Source organism: Vombatus ursinus, unplaced genomic scaffold, assembly GCF_900497805.2.
Source record: "Vombatus ursinus unplaced genomic scaffold, bare-nosed wombat genome assembly UNPS02010284.1, whole genome shotgun sequence".
In the NCBI taxonomy this organism is placed as follows: Eukaryota; Metazoa; Chordata; class Mammalia; order Diprotodontia; family Vombatidae; genus Vombatus; species Vombatus ursinus.
The window spans coordinates 18,412,900-18,437,316 of NW_020950062.1; the positions used below are offsets into that span (position 1 = coordinate 18,412,900).

Consider the following 24,417-nt stretch of genomic DNA (forward strand, 5'->3'; position numbering starts at 1 on the left):
TATCTTAATCTTGATATATAAATTAAAAAAAAAACTTTTAAGAAAAAGTTTGATTCAATTTAACATACTACTGCTCAGCTCTTTTTAAGAGGAGGCTAGCTGATCTCATCAAGGGCATTACAAAAAGCACTGTTCAGGTACAAGTTGGATGGGTCTTTACCCAGGCTCAGATTCTATGATTCAATGATGCCTATACCTAAAGTACATCCATATCATTCTTAGAAACTCTGATAGTAAACAATTGAATTTAGGAGGTCTATAATAGGCTGTTCAGGAGAAATAAAATATATATACAAGTATAAAAAGACATAGTAAAGCTGATAATCTAATCCACTATTAAAATGTAAAACTAATGGGGTCAGCTAGGTGGCGAAGTGGATACAGCCCAGGCCCTGGATTCAGGAGGACCTGAGTTTAAATGCGACCTCAGACACACTAGCTGTGTGACCCTGGGCAAGTCACTTAACCTCACGCATAGTCAAAAAAAAGAAAAACAAAATGTAAAACTATTTCTGTTCTTAGATAAGAGAATCTGTAGCTTTCTCTTAATGGCTACCTCAACAATACTGTCTTAAAACAGAGCTTCTTTAAGAGTTGTAAGAATATTTGGTCACCTCTTTTTTTCTTCCCTTTAAGAGGAAATGTTTTCTCATTTGATAATGAATCCATCTAACTGCATTCTAAAAATTTCCCCTTTTCTCCCTTGAATGATTCTCCTTTTCTTTACACATCCTTTTTGTATCAAATGCTTTACTTATCTTAAATTGCTACAGAATGCTGCTGATTGCCTATGTACTCTAAGAAGGCCAAAAAATTATAAAAACCCAATCTACACCTTAAGAAGCTCATATTATTATCAGAACAAGCAGTCTTTCCTAAAGTGTTAATACATTTCTTTTCCTTTCAGTTTGGTTACTCACTTTATCTGACCACCTGTCTTGAGGACTGGTGAGTGAGACTGTCCCTTTGGTTCTCAAAGAGCTCAGGATGAGAAATTAGTGGCAATACATAAGGTTATTGTTTTGTCTCTAAAATTAAATTTAAATTGAATTATCTAGGAAACATAGAAGTTTTAAGGAAAGAAATAACAGAAAGATGGAAAAAAATAGTTGAACATATTCCACTGTGTAGTCATACTAGCATTTAAGAGTTTCTTCCATCAGTAGACATATATTTTGGTAGGAATACCAAAGAGAAAGGAAGTAAAATTCTAGGAAACTAGTATCAATGTGAGAATATAATTTGTTTTAAAGAATTGCATGCCAAGTGAATATTAATAAGGTATTTGGAACAATCATAATTTGACTGGACAACAATTAAAAAACACTATTATTCAAACACATAAAGAGCAGAATAGTTGAAACAAGATATAAAAACTTTTATTTACCTGCATATTAACCTCTTAATGAATGAGAGCACTGTGGCTAGGCAGGTACAAACTTTAAACAACCGGAACTGTGTGATAGCCATGATGGGAAGCAGAACCTGTCAAAAACAAACAATACAAATGCATCAAGGAGACGTCATGAGCCAAATGCTTCTCTCCAAGCTGAAAATGTCAGATTTAATAAAAGGAACAACTCTGACAGAATGTGAGGAAACATTTTAAAACTTTTCCTTGGTAACCACAAATATAACAAGGTATATTTTTGAAAGCAAATCCTTTGTCAAAAGATCATCTAGAACACTAAAGAGAACCTTTTTTTAATAACAGAATAGGCTAAACTTTTAAAATTCTCTATAGAACAGGGTATTTACATTGAATTAAGTTACTTAATTAAGACTGCTATTCACAATGATGTGAAATACAAAGATGAGCCATGTAAATGGGACTTGAGACAGTAGATTAATTCTAACAGAGAACAAACCTTATTTATGCATAGAACTACCAAGGTAGAAAGAATGCATAATTCCAGGAAAAGGACATTGAAGGAGTATTTTGGGAATAATCTCTTTGAGGTCAGACAGCACAAATTTACCAGCTGTTCTGACAGTGGAAGATATCCTAAGACTTTAGGATTTAGGCAAAGTACTAAAAGGACAGTTTGAAGAAGTTGAAGAAATTTATTTTACTAAGTCCTATTAGTTTCAATATTCCACTATACAGAAAGTGTAAGTGGTCAATCTATCAAGTGATGGCCCAAAGAAGAGGATATTAGAGAGGAAAAAAAGATCTTTCAGAATTGTAGAGTATCTCATAATTAAGGAGTAGTCCAAGAATGGAAGGAGCTGGGGTCTTGAATGGACTGGACTCACTGGAAAAAAGGAGAGTCATGCTGTAAGGAGGGTAGGAAAAAGTTGTTGATATATCTAAGTGAAAATTCAATATCCAAGTATGTCCTCAACATGAGTGGAATCTAGGATAAATAAACTGAAAAGGGTTGTGTAGGATGGGAAGTCAATGGATGAATATCTACCGTCTGTATATGTGTGTATGTGTGTATGTGTGTGTGTGTGTGTATGTATGTATATACTTGATGAATCTAGTAAGATAAAATCTAATTTCATAAACACAAATTTTAAAAATTAAGAATGAATATGAAAGTCTTTTTAAAAAAACTAAAACAATATAAAATGGTTATTTTTACTACTATTTCTAGTATATCAAGGTAACAAAGACACTGCCTACATGGACAACACATAGGGCAATACAGATCAACTAAGGTATAAACATGAAGAGAATATATTGCATCAACAACCCTTTACATCCTGGAAAGTGAAAAAAGTAATCATCACATAAGGCTTTGTTCAAGTTTTCCCTGAAGTAATTTTTCCTAGACATGTACTTTTAAAATGAAATGAACAAATATTTAGTGATCTAACACATAACACACAGCTAGACCTATCTCTATCAATCAACAAGCATTAAGAGGCTACTATGTTTATCCCACAATATTTTACAATCAATCTAATGAAAAGTGGCCTGAAAATCTGATGCAACTCAGCAAATATGTATTAAATGGGACAGTTAGGTGGCACATTGCATAGTGCATAGTCATGAATTCAAATCTGTCCTCAGATACTTACTAGCTGTGTGACCCTGGGCAAGTTACTCAACCTAAGTTTGTATTAGTTTCCTGATGTATAAAATGAGGATAATAATTGCATCTTTCTCACAGGGTTGTTGTAAGGATCAAATTGATTTTTCTAGCTGAGTCAACTGTTTAAGCATCCAAACACTTTGTTTCAATTCTTTTAAATAAAAATCTTACTGAAATGCATTAGTAAACAGTTATATTGGGGCAGCTAGGTGGTGCAGTGGATAGAGCAACGGCCCTAAAGTCAGGAGGACCTGAGTTGACCTCAGACCAAACACTTGACACTTATTAGCTGTGTGACCCTGGGCAAGTCACTTAACCCCAACTGCCCTAAAAACAAACAAACAAACAAACAAACAAAAAAAACCAATTATATTAAACACATTTTGTGAAGATTCATGGTTATCATAATGACTAGTTACTATGCTGCACTGTGAATATTTTAGAATATAGTACTTGATTTATATTAACCCAAAGGCTGTTTTACAGATTTTTTTTTTGTACAAACTTCTGATGATGAAAAAAAAAGCTATCTTTCCATTTTTCACACAAAGAGCACAAAATGTACCACATGACGCCTTGTGCTAATAGCTTAAAACTGCACTAAGACTTCTGGGACACCTATATAAACGATTCCTTTTAGCAAAATGAATTACTAAATCAAAGAAGTCTTCTTTTAATCTAAATTATTTCTTCACCTTTAGTAAACTTTTCATCCTTTTTTTTAAAATGGAATATCCTATACTGTAGTGTAATAGAAATAAAACTAGACTTAAAGTCCTAAGAATTGGGCCCAAATTGTGATTCTGACATTTCTTAGTTGTATGACTTTTGGTCCTCAGTTTCCTTGGCAATAAAATAAGGGGACTAGAATAGAAAAATTACAGTATAATATCCTTTTCCAGATTACTATAATTTTACATTCCATCATCTCTATTCTAACCTCATTTAACTTCAGGACATTAACATTTCCTTCTTATGTAATACATGTTTGCAGGAAGATTTGCTGCAATGCTAGATACTTGGAGGCATCAAGAATAAGGTTTTACCCTAAACATACACACACTGCTGTAATCCTGGATATACGGTTATTACTGAACATAAAGTTACTGACCATATAACCAAGATTATCCTACTATGACAGACTTTCTTTTCTTTTTTTAAACAATAAAAACGGTTTTCAATAATAGCTATTTTTTTTAAATTTGTAAAATGACACCTTGTGGAATATACAAACAAAATTTAGTCTATTTTTTGGTCTCCTGGCATTCCCTCTTATTCCTTTACATTCCTTTGGCTTAAGTTATCCACTCTCTGTGGATAGATTACAGGCAAATTTAATCTTCACCCCAACTTCTCTCCCTAGACCTTTAGTCCAATATCTTTAAGGGCCTACTACACATCTGCACCTGAATGTTCTGCTAGTACCTCCAACATATCCAAATTGAACCCAGAGGATCATTGATTTAGATCTGGGGAGGAATATTAGAGGACATCAAGATCAACCCCCTCATTTTACAGATGATAAAATTGAAGTTCGGAAAATTATTTGCCCAGGATTGCACAGCTACTCATCAGTTTTCCTTGCAAAGTTCTCAACCCTAAATTATTCCCACAATCCACCTCCTTCACTTCTATTTACGTGATGCCAAAAGGGAGCTGGAGGAAATTACAAAGCCACGTTAATTAGCCACTACAAACATGTTCTCTAATCTCAGTTGCAACCTCATGGCAGTAAACCCTCCCCTCTTCTAAATTTCCCTATTACTGTCAAGGGTATCACCATCCTTCTAGTCACTCAAGTTTGAAACCATAGAGTTTAACTCATTCTTCCTTACTCAATTCAGCCAGTCAACTACCAAGTCTTGTTAATTTTACCTCCACAATACCACCTCTCTCCCACTCACCTTCTTCTCTCTACTTTTGCTACAACCATCCCAGTCCAGGTTCTCATCACATCACACCTAGACTACATATAAAAGCTTCCTACGTGATCGCACTGCCTCAACTCTTTCCTCTCTTCAATCCATCCTCCATTCCTAAGTAATATTCCTAAGGCACAGTTCTGACTAAGTCACTCCCCTCCACAATACATTACAGCAGTTTTCCATTACCTCTAAGATCAAATATAAACACTTCTACTTGGCCTTCAAAGTCCTTTACCACTTGGATCCAACCCCTCTTTCCTAAGTTTCTTATACATTACTTTCTCTTCATGCCCTCTTGTCTGCTAGGTGACTCAGTGGATAGAGAACTGGGCCTGGAGTCAGGAGGACAGTCAAATATGGCCTCAGACACTTACTAGCTGTGTGACACTGGGCAAATCACTTAACCTCTGTATGCCTTAATCTACTGGAGAAAGAAACAGCAAACCACTCCATTATCTTTGGCAAGAAATCCCATGGACAGCATTGCCATGCTTATGGTCCATGGAGTCTGAAGCATCAAATACTACTAAACAACAACATGTCCTCTTACAGCACAATCAAACTTCCCTCCTGTTTGTTCCTTACACAGGCAGGACATTCATTTCCATCTGTCTCTTGGAATTTGTCTCTTTCAAAACTCATCTCAAACACTATCTTTTATATGAGGTCTTTTCAGATCTCTGTTCCAGCCGCTAATACCTCACAACCCCCTCCTCCCCCCCAAAAAATGTTATCTTTATTTCATATGTACTTTTAAGTGCATACGCTGAATGCCTAAATAGTATATTTAGGGCCTGCTAAACTTTTTGTTTGGGCACTCCCAGGGCCTTGGCCATTAGGAAGTGCTTAATAAATGGTAGTTAACTGATTACCTTCAGTCTATTCCCTTTTCAAGATCCTTCACACTAAAAGGCTAAGTAATTTTCTTATCACATTCCTCTGATATTATTCTTCCTATTCAAAACAGCTGGAATAAACGTACTTTTCCTGACTTCTCATACTTAACCTCTTTCATGTATTCTACTTTCTAACCTAACTAGACTACTACACATTCCAAAGATTCAATCAAATCAACAAATTCTGCTCTGGCCAATCTCCCATGCTGAGAATATTTTCCTGGAACCTGTTTAAGTTCCTCCTTTAAGGCTAAACTCAAGAGTCAATCTCTTCCATAAAGTCTTCCTAACTTGCCCTCCTCTCCCTCCATCTAAAAGTGATCAAGGTCCTCAAATTTCTCCTACCACTGTTGCTTGAACTTTTCATTTGCATTCAATTACTTGGGTATATTTCACATTCCCTATTAGATTTTAAGTTTCCTGAAAGCAGAGCCTGTTAACCCTTTGTTTCCTCATGACCTAGCAGTGCCTTGCAGATGGTAAGCCATTAATAATTTGAATTGAATATGAATCAACTTTCTTGTGCCAACTTAAGTTATACATGTGTGCAAGTATTCTTAATTGATTATGTTTTGTTACAACTGTTACTTTCCAGCAAAGACTCAAAGTACAAGCTGTCTAACAGGATGATTAGGACTAAATTGATTTTCAGAGTGGTGGAACAGTTCTACCAACAATGAATTAGTGGTCCTGACTTCCATAATCTCTTCAACAATATGTTTTTCAAATCTTTTCAATCAACTAACAAGCATTAAGTGCACACTTACTATGAGTCAGAAATTGTGGTTAAGCTTTAGGGATACAAAGTAGAAAACAAAACAAATACTGAAGGATGTAAGGTATATTACTAAAGGGTTGTTTTTATTTATCTAATTATTAGTGATTCTAAACAATTTTCCATGTAACTACTGGAAGTGTGTTTTTTTTTTTAAAAGTTTGTACTTGGGAATATACGTTAAAATTGAATACTGACAATGAGCATGTGCTGAGAATTCTAGGCTCGAAAGGTTATATAAACCAATTTTTGGATTAAAAAAAAAATCCAGGGGCAACAATTATTCTTTGAAATGAGGTAATTTCATAGGTGTTTGTCAATTCCCTGTTGTATTTTTATCAGAAGTACTAAATGATCTCCTCCCCCCCAGCAACACATTTTTCTTTCCCAGAGTCATGCTCTTCCAACATGGTTCTTCTCTATGCATTTCCTATTTATGTTTTCTTTAGTGCCATTTCTACGCCATCATAAGAACATGTGGGTCTGTGATGTTAGTGTCTGAATGTTGTGGTTCTAATATTCTCAATGGTTAAACATATACCTTAAAATGTTACAAACAAGTTTATATACTAAAGCTTAGAAAGATGTGACTTACCCGTAAGATAGAACCAGGATATTTATAACTAAAAGTCCAGCACCCTATCCACTGCAGAACTGCTATAATAGTTCAAATTACAAAAATACTTTAACTTGAAATTGCTTGTTCAAGGGTAAACAAACTCTCAACTAGGAGAATAAACTGCCAGAAGCTACAATCTAACATGAATAATTTCCTGCTAGTATTATTATTTAAAATAAAGAACAAGAAGGCAATTAAGAAATAGTGTGTGATACTCACAGTTGTTCAAGAGTCAGTCATCTTTCTGAAACAGTGTATAAAGGTATGCATTTGGAAGGTATGCAGGAAAATTACGAAAATAGAATTCACAATTTTGTAAGAGGAACAAAATCTTACTGAAGAAAATAAACTCCTTAAAAAATTAGAATTGGCAAGAGGATTCTAGGAAAATGGTGAAGTAGGTCAGAAAATTCCAACCTCTCCAGATTTCTTCCACAAACCAGACAAAATAGTGTCTCAGGGTAAATGTAGAGCGGCAAAAATAAACAAGAGTTGGGGTAGAACATTCCTCCTGAGACAACTGGAGATCTTAAGAAAGATCCTAGCCTGGAGGTTCAGCCCAAAGTGAAGCATAAACACCTCTAGGCTAGCTCCACTGAAACAGCAAGTGGTGAGCCCTGGGGGCAGCTAGGTTGGGAAGCAGCCTAGACCTCAGCCACAGGAATTTTCACCTCCCAGACAGTGTGGGGAGTCAGGTGTCTGAGCAGGGGGGGAAGACTGAGGGAGCCTCTGCTGACAAGGGACTCCAGGCCCAGCTGCGCTGCTGAGACACGTTCTTGGATGGGAAGGAGCCAGTACAAGTCCAATTAGTGCAGAAGCAGTGGAGCAGGAATGCGGCTGGATGTGGGTACTTAAAGAAGAGCTGAGTTCTTGGTTTGGGTTCCAGGCCAGAGGTAAGAACTGAAGGTCATAGCCATTGGAGGGTTTTCAGGGAGCAAAAGCATTTCCAGCATAGTGTGCTGGAGAGCCCTTGCTGTGGTTTGGAGAGGAAAAAGAGTGCTGAAGTTGGGTCCAGGACAAAGGTTAAAAAATAAAAGCAAGAAGGACCTGAGGCCAAAGACACCATCTCTCACACCCCAGAATTAGAAGTGATTATAACAAGCTGCTAAAAACAAAAATTTTAAGAAAGGATAGGCAAAGGAGATGGAACTCAACCACAGACAGTTACTATAGGAATAGAGAAGACTGGGGATTGTCTTGAGAGAAGGATACTGAAGCAAAAAAAGTCTCTCCCAACCCAAAGAATAACATCAAATGGTCACCTGCCCAAAAAGAATTCACAGAACTCAAAAAAAGTCTTCAAAAATCAAAGGAGAGAGTGTAAGAACAATCCAAGAAAAAAAAAGATTATGAAAAGAGTCAATCAACTAGAAAAGGAGATCCAGAATCTTAAGTAAGAACAATGACTCCTTGAAAATTAGAATTGGGCAAGAGGAAGTCAGTGAAGTTATAAGAGACCAAGAAATAATAAAACAAAATATAAAGAATGAAAAATAGAAGAGAATGTGAAACATCTCATAAGAAAAACAACTGATCTGAAGAACAGATCAAGAAAACATAAGAATAATTGGACTACCTGAAAGCTACAATCAAAAAAAGATTCTTGATACAATGATACAAGAAATAATTATAGAAAATTGTCCTGAACTGTTAGGACAAGAGGAGAAAGCAGAAATACAAAAAACGCCTCTGATCACCACCTAAAAGAGATCCTATGAGGAAAATCTATGGGAATATCATAGCCAAATTTCAAAACCTCCAGGTTAAAGAGAAAATATTATGAGCAACAAGAAAAAAAAAAACAATTCAGATATGGCAGAGCCACATTTAAAATTACACAAGACCTAGTAGTGGCTACACTAAAAGATGGTAGGTCTTTGAACACTATATATCAAAAAGCAAAAGAACTGGGGTTATGGCCAAAAATATCATTCCCAGCAAAGTTAAGTATAATCTTGAATGAAAAAAAGAAATGTTCAATGAATTAATAGACTTTTAGGACTTTATTGCAAAGAACTTAATATAAAATTTGACATACAAGATCCAAAAGAAATATAATGTAAACATCAAAGATTAATTACAAGGGACTAAATAAGGATAAACTGTTTATTTTTTATACATGAAAATGTAAACTGTTCTGTCTAAGATTATAATTAGTAATTGGGTAGTTCGAAAAAAAGAGTAGGGGAGAGCTGAGTATGATGTGATTCTAAAAAACAAAATGATGCAGAAAAAGGTAAAAAGAGTAATTATCTCATACAAATGAAGTGCAAGAGGAAGAACTGATACAGAGAAATTAGATGGGAGAAGAAGGCAGGTAGTTCTGGAACCCTACTCTTATAAGGAATGGGTTAAAGAGGGAACAATACACATATATCTAGAAGGGTATAAAAGTCTTCTAAATTCAGAAAGAAATAAGAGGGTAAGGGAGGGACAGGGAATAGGATGGCGGGGTTATTGCAAGGTGTGTACATTAATAGGAATGGGATAAAAAAGAAACAACATATATATTTCGAAGGGTATAAGCATCTTCAAATTCAGAAAGAAATAAGGAGGAGGGAATAGCGTAGAGGGAGATGATAAGGGAGGGATAGTGGGGGAATAGGTTAAGAAATAGGCTAAGGTAGTGGGTAGAACTAAAGTAGAGGAGTGAGAAGGGACAGGAATAGGGAGAATAGTGAGGAAAGCAGGAAAAAGGAAAATATACAACAAGTCATTATACTTTAGAATGTGAATGGGATAATTTGCCTATAAAATGGAAACTGACAGCAGATTAAAAATTTGAATTCAACGATATGCTGGCTTTCAGGAAATGTTATAAAAATGATACACATAAATATAAAGGTCAGGAGTAGAAAAAAAAGCAGGGATAGTAATCACAACCTCAAAGTTAAAGCTAAAATCAGATTTAATCAAAAGAGAAAAACAGGTAAACTACACTATGTGTCAGCAACATTAAACAATAGTTTTAGACCATATAAAATAACTAGAAAGCATAAAAAAATTAGGAGTATACCTGCCAAAACAGACACAGGAACTATACATATATAAACATAAAATACCTTTTATACAAAGTTAGATCCAAATAACTGAAGTAATATTTATTGTGCATGGGTAGGTAAAGCCAATATAATAAAAAATGACAATTTTACCTAACTAATCTATTTGTGTAATGCCATCCCAATTAAATTACTAAAAATTTATCTTACTGAGTCAGAAAAAATAATAACAGGGTTCATTTAGAAGAGCACAGTATCAGAACTTCAAGGAAACCAGGGGAAAAAGATGTAAAGGAACTAGATTCAGTAGTATCAGATCTTAGACCATATTACAATGTGAGAGCAGTGCTGAAGTGTAAAAGAGATAATTTTGGTTATTTTAAATTAAAATTTTCCTGTATAAATAAAACCTATAAAGCCAAGAATAGAGGGAATGAAAAAAATTAGGGAAAAAACTCTCATAGACAACCTCCCAGATAGAATGTGATTGGGTGGGGATATTGTTGTGGTGCAGGAAATGACAAGATGGTGGATTTAGAAAAATATGGAAAGACTTGCACTTATGAAGGAAGATACTGTTCACCTTCAGAGAAGAAGATGCCAAGTGGAAATAAAATAATATAGCTTTATATATATGCATGAGTTTATATGTGTGAATATATGTGTATGTTTATGGATATCCATATTTATACATGATATATGTATATGTGTGCGCATGCGCGTGTGTGTGTTTGTGTGTGTGTGATATCCATGCTTAATTGTAGCCTTCTTAAGGGCTGGGGGAGCAAACAGGAAAAAACATAAAAAGTGTGCAGCAGAGGACAAAAGAAAACACACAAGGAAGCAAAGAAAAGATGGATAGCTTTGAAAATAATATGTAGTTTAATGCACTGTTGGTGGAGTTGTGAATTCCAGCCATTCTGGAGACCAATTTGAAACTACACCCAAAAAGCTATAAAATTATGCATACCCTTTGATCCAGCAATACCACTACTAGGTCTGTATTTCAAAGAGATCATCAATAAAGGGGGAAAGGACCCACATGTACAAAAATATTTAAAGCAGCTCTTTTTGTGGTGGCAAAGAATTGGAGGGGATGCCCATCAATTGGGAAATGGCTGAACAAGTTGTAGTATATAAATGTAATAGAATACTATTATGCTATAAGAAATGATGAGCAGACAGATTTCAGAAAAATTTGGAAAAACTTACATGAACTGATGCTGAGTGAAGTGAGCAGAACCAGAACATTGTACATAGTAACAGCAACATTGTACAATGATTAACTTTGATAGACTTGGCTCTTCTCAGCAATACAACTATCTAAGACAATTCCAAAAGACTCATGATGGAAAATACTTCCACATCTAGAGAAAGAACTATGACGTCTAAACACAGATGGAAGCATATCATTTTCACTTTTTTGGTTGTTTTTCTTTGTCTTGGCCTTTTGTTCTGATTCTTCTTTTACAACATGACTAATGTGAAAATATGTTTAATATTACTGTACATGTATAACCTATGTCAGATTGCTTGTCGTCTTGTGGAGGGAGACCAGAAGGAGGGAGAAAAAAGTTTGGAACTCAAAATTTTATAAAAGTGAATTTTGAAAACTTTCTTTACATGTAACTGGGGGAAAAATACTATCAAAGTTCAAAAGCAAAAAAAGAAAAAAAGAAAATAATGTGTAGTATTCATAATATAGGTTTTCTTGAAATGGAAATTTATCACTTTATATTGAATCCTCTTATATTCTGCAGTGTACATGGCAATGTTTTTTTTTCTTTTCTTATTCAGTATTTAGGTTTTTTAAAATTTTTTTTAAAAATTAGAATTGGCCAAAAAGAAGTTAATGATTTCATGAAACATTAAAAAATAACAAAACAAAGTCCAAAGACTGAAAAAGTAAAGGAAAACATGAAATATCTCACAGGAAAAACAAAGAATTCGAAAAACAGATCAAGGAGAGATAATCAGGGACTACTTGAAAAGCCATGAAGACAAAAAAAAAAACCTGGACATCCTATTTCAAGAAATTATAAAGCAACATTGCTCAGATACCTTAGAACTACAGGCTGAGTAGAAACAAAAAGAATTCACAATTCACCTCCTGAAAGATGCCTCAAAATGAAAACTCCAAGAATATAGTAGACAAAACCCAGAATTCCCAGGTCAATTAAAAACAACAACAATTGCAAACAGGCAGAAAGCAAGAATTAAAATACTGAGGAACCACAATCAGAATCTCACAAGATTTATCAATCAATCAATCAATTAATAAACACTCAGTAAGTACCTATTACATGCCAGGTGCTATGTTAAGTGCTGGGAAGAAAAAAAGAGGCAAAAGAAAGTCCCTGCCCTTAAGGAGTTTACAATCTAATGGGAGAGACCACATACAAATATATGCAAAGCAAACTATGTACAAGATAAGTAGGAAATAATTAACAGAGAAAAAAGTATTAGAATTATGAAGGCTTGAAGAAGGCTTCCAGTAAAAGATGGAATTCTAGTTGCGACTTAAAGGAAGTAAAGTGGGACAGTAGGCAAAGTGGAAAAGAAAAAGCATTTCAGGCAAGGAGGACAGCCAGAGAAAGTGCCCAAAAGCATGAGATGAGAGGCAGCTAGGTGGCACAGTGGATAGAGCACCGGCCCTGAAGTCAGGAGGACCTGAGTTCAAATCCAGCCTCAGACCAAACACTTGACACTTATTAGATGTGTGACCCTGGGCAAGTCACTTAGCCCCAGTTGCCTAAAAAAACAAACAAAAACAAAACAAACAAAAGCATGAGATCAAAGTGTCTGGTTCATAGAACAGCCAGTTCTACTGAACTGAAGAGTAGGTGGTGAGGAGTAATATATGAAAAGACTAGAAAGGTAGGGGGGGCTTAAGTTATGAAGTCATTTGAAAAAGCCAAACAAAGCATTTTATATTTGCTCCTACAGGCAAAGAGGAAACCATTAGAGTTTTTATAGGGGGAGACACAAATAACCCCTCAGAACTTTATCATCATAAGAAGTCTTAAAGGGAATGTAAAAAACAGAGGGCCTTAGAATGATTTTATATTAGGATGATCTCAAAAGAAGAATAGAAGAGTGAGGAACAGGAATATACTGGGAGAGGGTCAAAGGAGAAGAATGGGGAAAATTACCTCACATAAATGGGACACATAAGGAAGAATTTAAACAATGGAGAGGAAAGTGGGCAGGAGAACTGAGGGAAACACTTGAACTGCATTCCCATCTGAACTTATTCAAGGGTGGAAGGACATATATTCACACACAGTTGAGTACAGAAATTCATTTTACCTAACATGGAAATAGGAGGGAAAGGTGTTAAGGGAAAGAGAACAGGGAGTGAGAATAAAGGAGGGTAGATTAAGGGAGGCAGTGCTCAGAAACATAACAAACTCTTGATAAGGGTACAAGGTAAAAAAAGAGGAGAGGTATAAGAAAATAGGAGGAAGGAAATATATAGTTAGCACTCATAAATGTCAATGTGAATGAGAGGAACTCACCCAAAAAAACAGAAGATGGCAGAATGGATTACACGTCAGAATCCAATAATATGTTGCTTACAAGAAACACATTTAAAACAGAAAGAGCTAGAACAAAATCCAACATGCTTCTGTTTAAATGAAAAAGGAAGGAGTAGCAATCAGTGATCTCAAACAAAGCAAAAGCAAAAACACCTAATTAAAAGTGATCAACATGGAAACTACATTTTGTTAAAAGGTATCATAGACAATGAATTAACATCAATACTGAACATATATGCATCAAATGGCATAGCATCCAAATTCTTAAAGAAAAAGTTAAGTGAGTTATAGGATAAAATAGAAAGTAAAATTATACTAGTGGAAGGCCTTAATTTACCCCTCTCAGACCTACACAAATGCAATCATAAAATGAAAAAGGAAAGATGTTAATAAGATGAATAGAATTTTAGAAATGTTAGACATGATAGACTACTGAAGAATACTGAATGACAGAGAAAAGAGTATACTCAAGTCTCAGCTAATACATGGTACCTCCACAAATACTGACCATGTATTAAGGAATAGAAACCTCACCAAAAAAAGCAGAAAAGGAGAAATATTAAATGCATCTTTTCCCGAATATAATGCAATAAAAATTACATTCAATAAAGGACCTTTGAAGCATAGATTAAAAATTAATCAGAAACTAAACAACAATCCTAAAAAAAGAGTGGGTCAAAGAATAAATCATAGAAACAATCAACAAATTTATTAAAGATCAAGATAACAATGAAATAACATACCAATATTTGTAGGATGCAGGTAAAGTGGTATTTAGGGAAAATTTTATATTTCTCAATGTTTATATCAATAAAAGAGAAAAACAGTAAATCAAGTAATAGGGCATACAACTAAAAAAAAACTAGAAAAAAAGTTAACCCCCCCAATTAAAAACCAAAATAGAAATCTTGAAAATAAAAGGAGAGATTAGTAAAAAATGAAAGTTTAAAAAAAAACATAAATAAAAAAACATTGGCTAATCTGATTTTTTTTAAAAATAAAGAAAATCAAATTACCAATATAAATAAAAAGATAAACTTACAATCAAAAAAGAAAAAAATCAAAGCAATTATTAGGAGCTATTTTGACCAACAACATTCCAATAAAATTGATAGCCTAAATGAAACAGTTAATATTTACAAAAATATAAATTGTCAAATTAACAGAACAGGAAATAGAATACTTATATGACCCTCCCCATCTTAGAAAAAAAAATAAACTGAACAAGTCATAAATGGGTTCTCTAAGAAAAAAAAAACCTTAAATTTTTTTTTTAATTTACAAGCAAATTCTAACAAAAATCTAAAGAACAATTAATTCCAGTATTATACAAACCGTTTGAAAAAAAATAAGAAGGCGTTCTACCAGATTCCTTCTACGATACAAATATGGTCTTTACACCAAAACCAGAGACAATTAAAACAAAGAAAACTATAGACTATTTTCCATAATTGTTGATGAAAAATTTCAAATACTAGTAAGGAGATTACAACAATATATCACAAAGAACATACACTATGACCAGGCTGGATTTACATTAGTAATGCAGGGCTAGCCTAATATTAGGAAAATTATAAGTATAATTGACCACATAAATAACAAAAGCAACAAAAATCACAATTATCTTAAAGTATGTAGAAAATTGTTTTTGGCAAAAAAACACTAATTCCTGTTTAAAAAAACCAGCAACAACACTAAAAAGCACAGAGATAAAGCACAACACTATAAAGCACAGAGCTTTTCTTAGTATGATGACTCGTATCCATCTAAAACTATGAGTAAGCATTGTTTGTAATGGGAATAAGCTAGAAACCATTTAAATAAGAACAGGGGTGAAGCAAGGATGTCCATTATCATTTTTGTTGTTGGTCTGTCATTTTTTAAGAGGGGTAAATTAAGGTCAACTATTTGTGACCCCATTTAGGGCTGTTCTTGGCAAAGATATTGGAGTGGTTCGCCATTTCCTTATCTTGCTCATTATATGGATAGGGAAACTGAAGCAAAGAGGGTTAAGTGACTTGCCCATGGTCATACAGCTAGTAAGTGTCTGAGCCCAGATCTGAACTCAGGAAGATGAGTCTTCCTGACTCCAGGCCCAGTGCTCTATCCACTGCGCCACATCTAGATGCCCTATCCACTATCACCATTACTATTCAATACTATACTAGAAATGCTAACTACAGCAATAAGACTAGAAAATGAAACTGAAGGAATAAGCATAGGCAAAAAGGAAACTAAACTATCACACTTTTTGCAGATATCATGGTTTACTTAGAGGACCCTAAAGAGTAAACTTAAAAACTAATTGAAATAATTAACAACCTAAGCAAAGTTGCTGGATTCAAAATAAACCTATATAAAATCATTCCCATTTCTGTACAGTACCAACAAAATCCAACAGGAAGAGATAGAGAGAAATCTATTTACAATAACTAGAGTATAAAATGCTTGGGAGTCAATCTGTTAACTTACACACAGGAACTTCACACACTAAGGAACCTAAATAATTGAACAAATATTAATTGTGTATGGGGAGCTAAGCCAAAATAAAAATGACAACACTACCTAAATTAATTTACTTTTCAGTACCATGTTAATCAAAATACCAAAGAATTACTTTATAGAGTTAGAAAACAATAACAAAATTCATCTGGAGGAATAAAAGGACAAGAATATCAAGAAAACCAATGGGGGAAAAATGGGAAGGGGGCCTAGCTATGTAAGATCTCAAACTATACTACAAAACCGTAATCATCATAACAAGCCCCATTCTTGGATCATTCCCACCATTTCTCACCCTTGCTCCTGAACACAGGTGCTGCTGAAGGGGGAGAAAATCAAATAACTCTTCTGCCTAGATCCACAACAACTTTGTTACATAAACTCCACTGGGCCCTCAATGATCCTGGGCAATCCTACTATACCTTCCTTATTAGCTCACTATCTCAATGGCTAGAGCAGCTCTTCCAAATCTCTTCATCCCTCCTCAAACCTCTCATAGCCCCTCCTCCCCCCACTCTCCAGTGAGAACTTTGTATCATATTTTACAGAAAAAATTGGGGATATTCCCTACGAACTCCCTCTTCTCCCCTCATCTCCTAACACTAAGATGCCTTCTGACACTACCTTCTCCTTCACTATTGTCTCACATGATGAAGTAGCCTTACTTAGTTACTTATCAAGGCTAATCTCTCCACTTGTTTAAGGAATCCCATTCCATATCATCTCCTCCAATAGATTGCCCCCATTGTCATTCCTACTCTTTAACTTTCAATTTCTCTCTCTCTCTTTCTGTTCACTTCCTACTACCTACAAATATGCCCATGTCTCCCCTATCCTGGAAAAACCTCACCTGACTTTTCCATACCTGTTATAAGTCCTGTATCTATCTTCTGTCCCTTATAAATAAACTGCTCAAAAAGGCCATCTACAATAGATGTTTCCACTTTCTGTCCTCTCACTCTCTTCTTAATCCCTTACAATCTGGCTTCTGGCCGTACACACAGAAAGTGCACTGTCCAGAGTTATTAATGATCTCTTAATTGACAAATTCAATGGCCTTTTCTCAATCCTCATTCTTCTTGAACTCTCTGCAGCCTGTGACACTGCTAATCACTCTCTTCTCTCTAGGTTTTCATGACAAAACTCTCTCCTGGTTCTTCTCCTATCCATCTGACCACTCCTTCTGTGTCTCCTTTTTTGGATCTTCGTCTAGATTAGGTCCTCTAACCACAGGTGTTCCTCAGGGTTCAGACCTAGGCCCTCTTCTCTTCCCCCTCTATACCACTTCACTTGGTGATCTCATCAGCTTTGATGGATTTAATTAATATCTCTATGCTGACAGTTCTCAAAATCTATATATCCTGCCCCAAACTCTCTGCTAACCTCAAATATTGCATCTCCAACTTCCTTTCAGACATCTAGAACTAGATGTCCAGTAGACATCACCATATGTCCAAAACAGAATTCATTTTCCCCCCAAACCCCTTCCCCCTCCTACCTTCTCTATTACTGGAGAGGGCAACACCATCCTCCCAGTCCCTCCAACTAGCAACCTAGGAGTTATCCCTGGAATCCTCACTATCTCTCATTCTTTCCCCATTTTCACTCTGATGCCAAGGCCTGTATATTTCACTTTCACATCTCTCTCCTCTGACACTGTCACCACTCCCGGGTAAGCCCTCACTACCACTCCTGGACTACTCCAATAACCTGCCAGAGGGTCTGCCTTCCTTAAGTGTCTCCAATCCATCCTCCACTCCAATCCATCCTCCACTCAGCAATTCAAGGGTTTTCCAAAAGCACTCATGTCTTGCCCTCCTACTCAGTAAAACCTCCAATAGCTTCCTATTGCCTCCTCACCTTTTATTGGAAGCCTTCTCCAACCTCTCTTAATTCTACTGCAAGGACTGTCTTTTGCCTCTTTTTGTATCTCCAGGGCTTAGTATAGTGCCTGGTACCTAGGAGGTACTTAATAAATGTTGGTTGGTACTAGATAAGAAATAGATTGATGAGTGGAATAAATTAGGTACACAACATACAGAAGTAAATGAGTTTCAGTAACCTAGTGTTTGATAAATCCAAGATTCTACCCATTAAGGTAAGAACTCACTATATGACAAAAACTTTTGGGAAAACTGGAAAGTAGTCTGGTAGAAACTAGGAAGAGACCAACATCTGACGTCATATACAAACATAAGCTCAAAAGGGATGCATGACTTAGACATAAAAGATGATAAAATATGTAAATTAGCAGAGCAGGAAGGAAATTACCTGTCTGATCTATGGCTAGGTGAAGAGTTCAAAATCGAATAAGAGATTGAGAGGTTCACAAGATGTAAAACAAGTAATTTCATAAAAAATTAAAAAACTTTCCATTAACAAAGCCAATGCAGCTAAAATTAGAAGAAAAACAGAAAATTGGAAGCAAGGGGAGAAGGAAAATCTTTGCAGCAAATTTCTCTGATAAATGCATCATTTCTAAGATAAATAAGGAATGGAGTCAAACTTACAATAAGAGCCATTCCCCAACTGATAAAAGAGTCAAACAGGCAGTTTTCAAAAATTAAAACTATAACTAGTCGTATTAAAAACAAGCTCTAAATTTCTATTTGTTGTTCAGTCATGTCTTACTCTTCATGACACTATCTGGGGTTTCCTTGGCAAAGATACTGGAGTGGTTTGCCATTTCTTTCTCTAGATCATTTTATAGATGAGGCAGACAGGGTTAAGTGACTTGCCCAGGGTTACACAGCTAGTGTCTAAGGCCAGATTTGAACTCAGGAAGATGAGTCTTCCTGATTCCGGCATTGTATAGCACTGTACCACCTGCCCAAATCTCTATTAGAAAAACACAAATTAAAGCAATTCTGAGATACCACCTCACAGCCCAAAGATTGGCTAAGATGACCAAAAAAAGGAAAATGACAAATGCTGGAGGGGATATGGTAAAACAGGCACATTATTATATTGTTGGTGAAGCTGTGATCTAGTCAGACCACTATGGAAAGCAACTTGGTACTATTTCCAAACTGTACATAGCATTTAACCTAGCAATATTGCTACTTAGGCTTTACTCCAAAAAGACCAAAGAAAGAAGGAAAGGAGATGTACACACACACACACACACACACACTTTAAGCAAAGCTCTTTTTGTTGTGACAAAACATTGGAAACTGAGGAATCTCAATCAACTGGAGAACTGCTAAACAAGTTATGGTATTTGAATATAATGGAATACTATTGTGTTATAAGAAAATGATGAAGGGAATGGTTTAGAAAAACCTGGGAAGATCTATATGAACTGATACAAAGTGAACTGAGCAGAACCAGGAGAACAATCTACACAGTAATAGCAATATTGTAACAGTAATGGAACCTGAAAAACTGAGTAATTCTGATCAGTGCAATGGCCTGCTACAATTCTAAAGGACTCATGATGAAATATGTTATCAAACTCCAGAAAAAGAACCAATGAACTCAAGGGAGAAGATAGAACCGTATTTTTTTTTTCTTTTTCTTCCTTCCTTCTTCTTCTTCTTCTTTTTTTGGGGGGGGGGAACAACATGGCTAATGCAGAAATCTGTTTTGTATGACTATACATATTTGTAATAGGTTTTATTTCTTTTGCCTTCTCATTGAGTGAGGAGGGGAGGGAGAGAATTCAGAACTGGGGTGAAAAAAGTCTCTGCTTTAAAAAAAAAAAAGAAAAAATGAAAATGCAAAAACAGCTTAAGAGTCATTCATATCTTAAATCCATTATTTTAAAGGGATTTCTTGCCTGATGAAAGCTAGCAGAAAGCAGCTGCAAACAAGCAACTGGAATTCTGAATGGGGGACAGAGCTACATCTAGAGCAGGGTAGCTTTGAAAAGACAGAAATGCAATGAAGAGCGCTATGTGCTTGAGTAGCAAGAATTAAAGGGCGTGATGCAATGTTCATGATTTTTGAGGAGGTTATAGAAGAAGCCATAACAAAGTCAAGTTACATCACATTTCAGGAAGAGCACTGGACCACCTGTATAGCCCAAGGCAATTCATTTCTCCTCTTTGAACCTCAGTTTCCTCAACTGTAAAATGAGAGAATTAGACTTGATGAACAGTAAGGTACCTTCAACCTCTAAATCTATGATCCTATGACCTCTACTCTACAAAACCACCCTGGTAATCCCTACAAATGAAAAGTACCCCCTCCCTCTCAATAGGTCTGATATCTATAAATAAAAATACAACTCTTTTCTTCAGTACTTTAAAAATCAAAAAGTACTGCTTTAAAACAACCCTGTAAAGATAAAGACATTAGACAAAAGACAAAGACATTAAATGACTGGCCCAGGTATTTAGATATGGAATTAGGTGAGAAAATTTCACTTCAAATTCACTGTTCTTTCAACTATGCCTTTTCACTGCTTCCTCTCTATTAGTTCACATTCAAGAAATATCTGATAAATTAAATAACCAGAACTAAAGAGTGAACTGGTCATATAGCTAAATTGTGTTTACCTACTGAAACCAATTTGGAAATGAGAATTGTTACTGATGGCAAAATACAAGTAATACAGGTATCTTTTTTTCCCCATACTTTGCTTCCCAAACGATCAAGAATTTCCTCATTCCATGCCAATTTCATCTTTATCATTAAAGATGCCACCATTGAATTTGGTGGCAATAACAAAATTTTGCAGCATGGCAAAGTGGATAGAGTTGGTCTGGAAGACAGGTTAACTTAGTTCAAGTCTTGCCTAACTGACCCCTAGCAATTCGCTTAGCCTTTCATTGCTCTAGGCAAGTCTCTAAATAAAAGTCAACATCAAAGGTGCTGACCTGCATTGGTTAAGGTAGTTTCCTTCCTTATACAAGAATTTTCTAAGCCAATGATATCACAAATCAAGTCCCTATCTTTAATATATTTGGTATGCTGAATTGTGCAATATAACAAAAGCATCATGTGGTCTGTGAATACTTCAGCACAAGCCATCTTATCAAAAAACTCCAGTTTGTGCTACCCATTCATACTTCTTTGCTAGCATTAAAGATACAGAATTTTATTTTCTTTAAAATACACTATGATAAACTTTACGCTCCAAAACTTTTTGGCACTAACTCTAAAATTTAGGACTCTACAAAAAGGGGAAAAAAATTGTCATCATTCCACAATCAATAAGATATATACAAACAGTTACTAAGCATATAGTTGACACTCATAAAATGGTCTGAATTAAGCTGAAACATATTTTGTTCTATTTGTATGTACACGGAAATCTTGCGTATAGCAGAAATAGTAGAATTGTGCTAAGTAATCAACAGGATTTTAAAACCCTCAAAAGCTGCTTTAGTATTTGTAGGAAGCTAGCAACGACGGACAGGGTTATTTTCTATTTCCTTTCAATGTGCCACACAATAAGCATACCTGTCAGGATCACAAAAGTATAAGAACTCAAGATGTTATTTAGTATGTACTCTATTACACGCTTTTGGAATATTTCTCATGTAATTTCCATGAAAAACCCAACATTTAAAGCATATACTGTTGACAAAGTCCTATATAATGATTAAAGCGGGCACTGTTTTCTTTTCCAAGTAATAGTTCTAATACACACAAAGTATTGCATGTCACTCATATACGTGAATGCCAGACACAAACTATCCAACTATCAAATCTCATTCAAATCAAAATCTCTCTAAAATCATGCTCACTATTGTATTGAAATTTTTGAAATCCAGTTATAAAATGAGACAAAAACAGGTCAATTAAGTTATTTTTTGTCTTAAGCCACTTTGTAAAAAAAAATAAAAAGTTACTAATTCAAATTTCTGCCGGGTTTACTATAATAAGTCACCTAGAAAATAGTTAACACTTCTACTTTTAAGAAACCAATACGAATGTTATACTGAGAAAGTAACACTAAAGGAAGTTCAACTCCAAAACAAAAAAAAATGGCATCACAAGTTGAAGGTTCAAATTTACCTTTTGCCTAGGTAACCACCTGCAGAAATCAATGCATGCACATAAAATAACTAGAATTAAGCTGTCAATGTCACTTCAGAGTATTTTCTATCTACATTTACCAACCCATAACTCAGAGTTAAAGATGCATTAAGTAGAATCCACTTTTATTATAAAATGAATTGGACACTATGTCCTGTGTTTCAAATATTGTGGTTTTGTAACCTTTATGCCAAATTAAAGAAATTATGTGACCAAGCACAATATAGCCCATTCCTACTTTTGTAGCACTCACACATGTCCGTCATTTTACAGGTCAAAAAATGAAAATCAAAAAAGAAATGAGTTAATACAGCTTCTTGGAGAAAGGGGAGTAGAATATTGTGAAATTAAATAAGCTACCTACAAATAAAGATGATAGACTATTAGACAGAATTTGAAACGCATTTTTGGACATGGTCAACGTGAGAATTTCTTGCCTGACTTTGTTTTTATGATACAAGGGTTCTGTATTTCTCTCTTTCTCCGTCATTTTTATTTCTCTCAAGTGTATGGTGAGAAAAGAAGAAAAGGAAAAAACATGATAATTGAAAAAAAGAAATCAAATAGGCTACCATTAGTCCAAAAACTTAGGGAATTACTGAGTCTATTAATCTCCCGGAAGTAGATTCAGGAGACCTGCGTTCCAGTCCTGGCCACGTTTCTTGCCAAGACTCACAGAGGGAGTCAAGCCACTAAATATATGCTACCTCAGGGATCTTCGTAAATCTGAAGAGGGCAAGATTAAAGTTCTTTAATCAACAGTCAAAGAGCCCTTTGAGCTTTTCCGAAGTGATTATTTGCAAACACCTTTACTCCCAGGAGCTCCATTTGCTTTAACCCAACTACCCACCTTAAAATGGGGAGTGGGGGGTGGGGGAGAAAGGGGAGAGTGTCTGCGGAGCTATTGTAGCTACTTTTATCAGTAGGAAAGCTAGAAGCTAGACCAAGTGACATTTCAGGTCCACACAAGCCAATCGATGCCCGTGCACGCAACATGAGGGGAATGCCCGGCTAAGGAAACAAGGGGACGCACAACTAGAAACAGCTGGCAGGGGCCAGGCCAGCTGGCTGAGGGCACAGAGGGGAGCCAGTCCTGGGACACTGGGTGCTGTTGGGAAAAGCAGCCCCACATTTTTAAGAGGATGTGTTTTGTTATGGGGGAGGCTGGAAGCAAAGTGAGGTGTCCCCTAAAGAACGAGCCTCCTTCCATCCCCAGGGCTGCGTAAAGGAGCTAGGGATGCTAGCACCTCTCTGCAGCGAACCTGGACATAGCTACCCTCACCCTGGGGTGGGAGGATAAAAGGGGAGGGGGGTCAGCCTGACCCGGAACCAGTCCCCAGGCTTGCGAAGGTAAAGGGGACAGGGGGCGAAAAGGAATAAAGGAGCGGGAAGGACCAAGAAAAAGGGCAGTTGGGGGAGGGGACGTGCAGGGATGGTGGGGAAAGGAGAGGGAGAGGGAAGCCTGCAGGACTGAGGGGAGGGGGACCCCCCCCAGTCGCGGGCGCGCGCGATTCGCACACTCACCTGCCCCTCCCCCTCCCCGCCAGCCCGGCGGAGGCTCCGAGCTGCCGCGGGCCGCGCGCGCACGCAGGCACGCGCGCGTGCGCTCGTCCTTGGCCTTACTCAGAGCCTCATTCAAAGCCACGCGCGGGCTCGCCGTCGTCGTCTCTGCCGAATCGCTGCCATGGCCCTCCGCCTCCTCCCGGGAAACCCTCCTCCCGCCCCCCTCCCTCCCTCGTCGCTCCTCCCCACGTTCCCTTCTTTGGATCCCTAATCTATAGCTGCCGCCTTGTCTTCCTCACTTCCTCACCCCGCCCCTTGGCTCGCTTAGACCAATAGCCCCGGGGCCGCTGGTCACGCGGCGGAACCACGAGCCAATGAAGACCACGGTCCTGGGCGGCGGGGTGGGACGTTTGCTTGCTCTGTCGCGTGTTGCTTTTGTGACCGTTGCGCCAGTCGCCAGCCTCTTCCTCCTCCTTGCGCAGCGCTTGGTTGGCTGTAGCATCGGCCTCCGGTCGGGATGTTTCTCTGGACACTGTGTTCCCTCACACCCTTGAAAGCCTTCTCAGCGGTGTCACAGACAGTGGAGAAGCGAAGACGAAGAGCAATACTAAAAGCCTTTTCCTGCGGGCGGCT

The 24,417-nt window shown here is 36.6% G+C and overlaps 1 protein-coding gene across 1 annotated transcript in view; it reads right to left on the minus strand.

Annotated features, from left to right (window-relative positions):
- EBAG9 (estrogen receptor binding site associated antigen 9) overlaps positions 1 to 23,853 on the minus strand; it is a 38,083-nt gene extending 14,230 nt beyond the window's left edge. Inside the window, exons 1-2 of the mRNA XM_027854041.1 lie at positions 23,806 to 23,853; positions 1,388 to 1,485 (exon numbers count right to left, since the gene is read on the minus strand). Coding sequence (XP_027709842.1) covers positions 1,388 to 1,470 — 83 coding nt within the window. The 5' untranslated portion in view covers positions 1,471 to 1,485; positions 23,806 to 23,853. The remainder of the gene's footprint in view (positions 1 to 1,387; positions 1,486 to 23,805) is intronic.
- Positions 23,854 to 24,417: the final 564 nt, after the last annotated feature.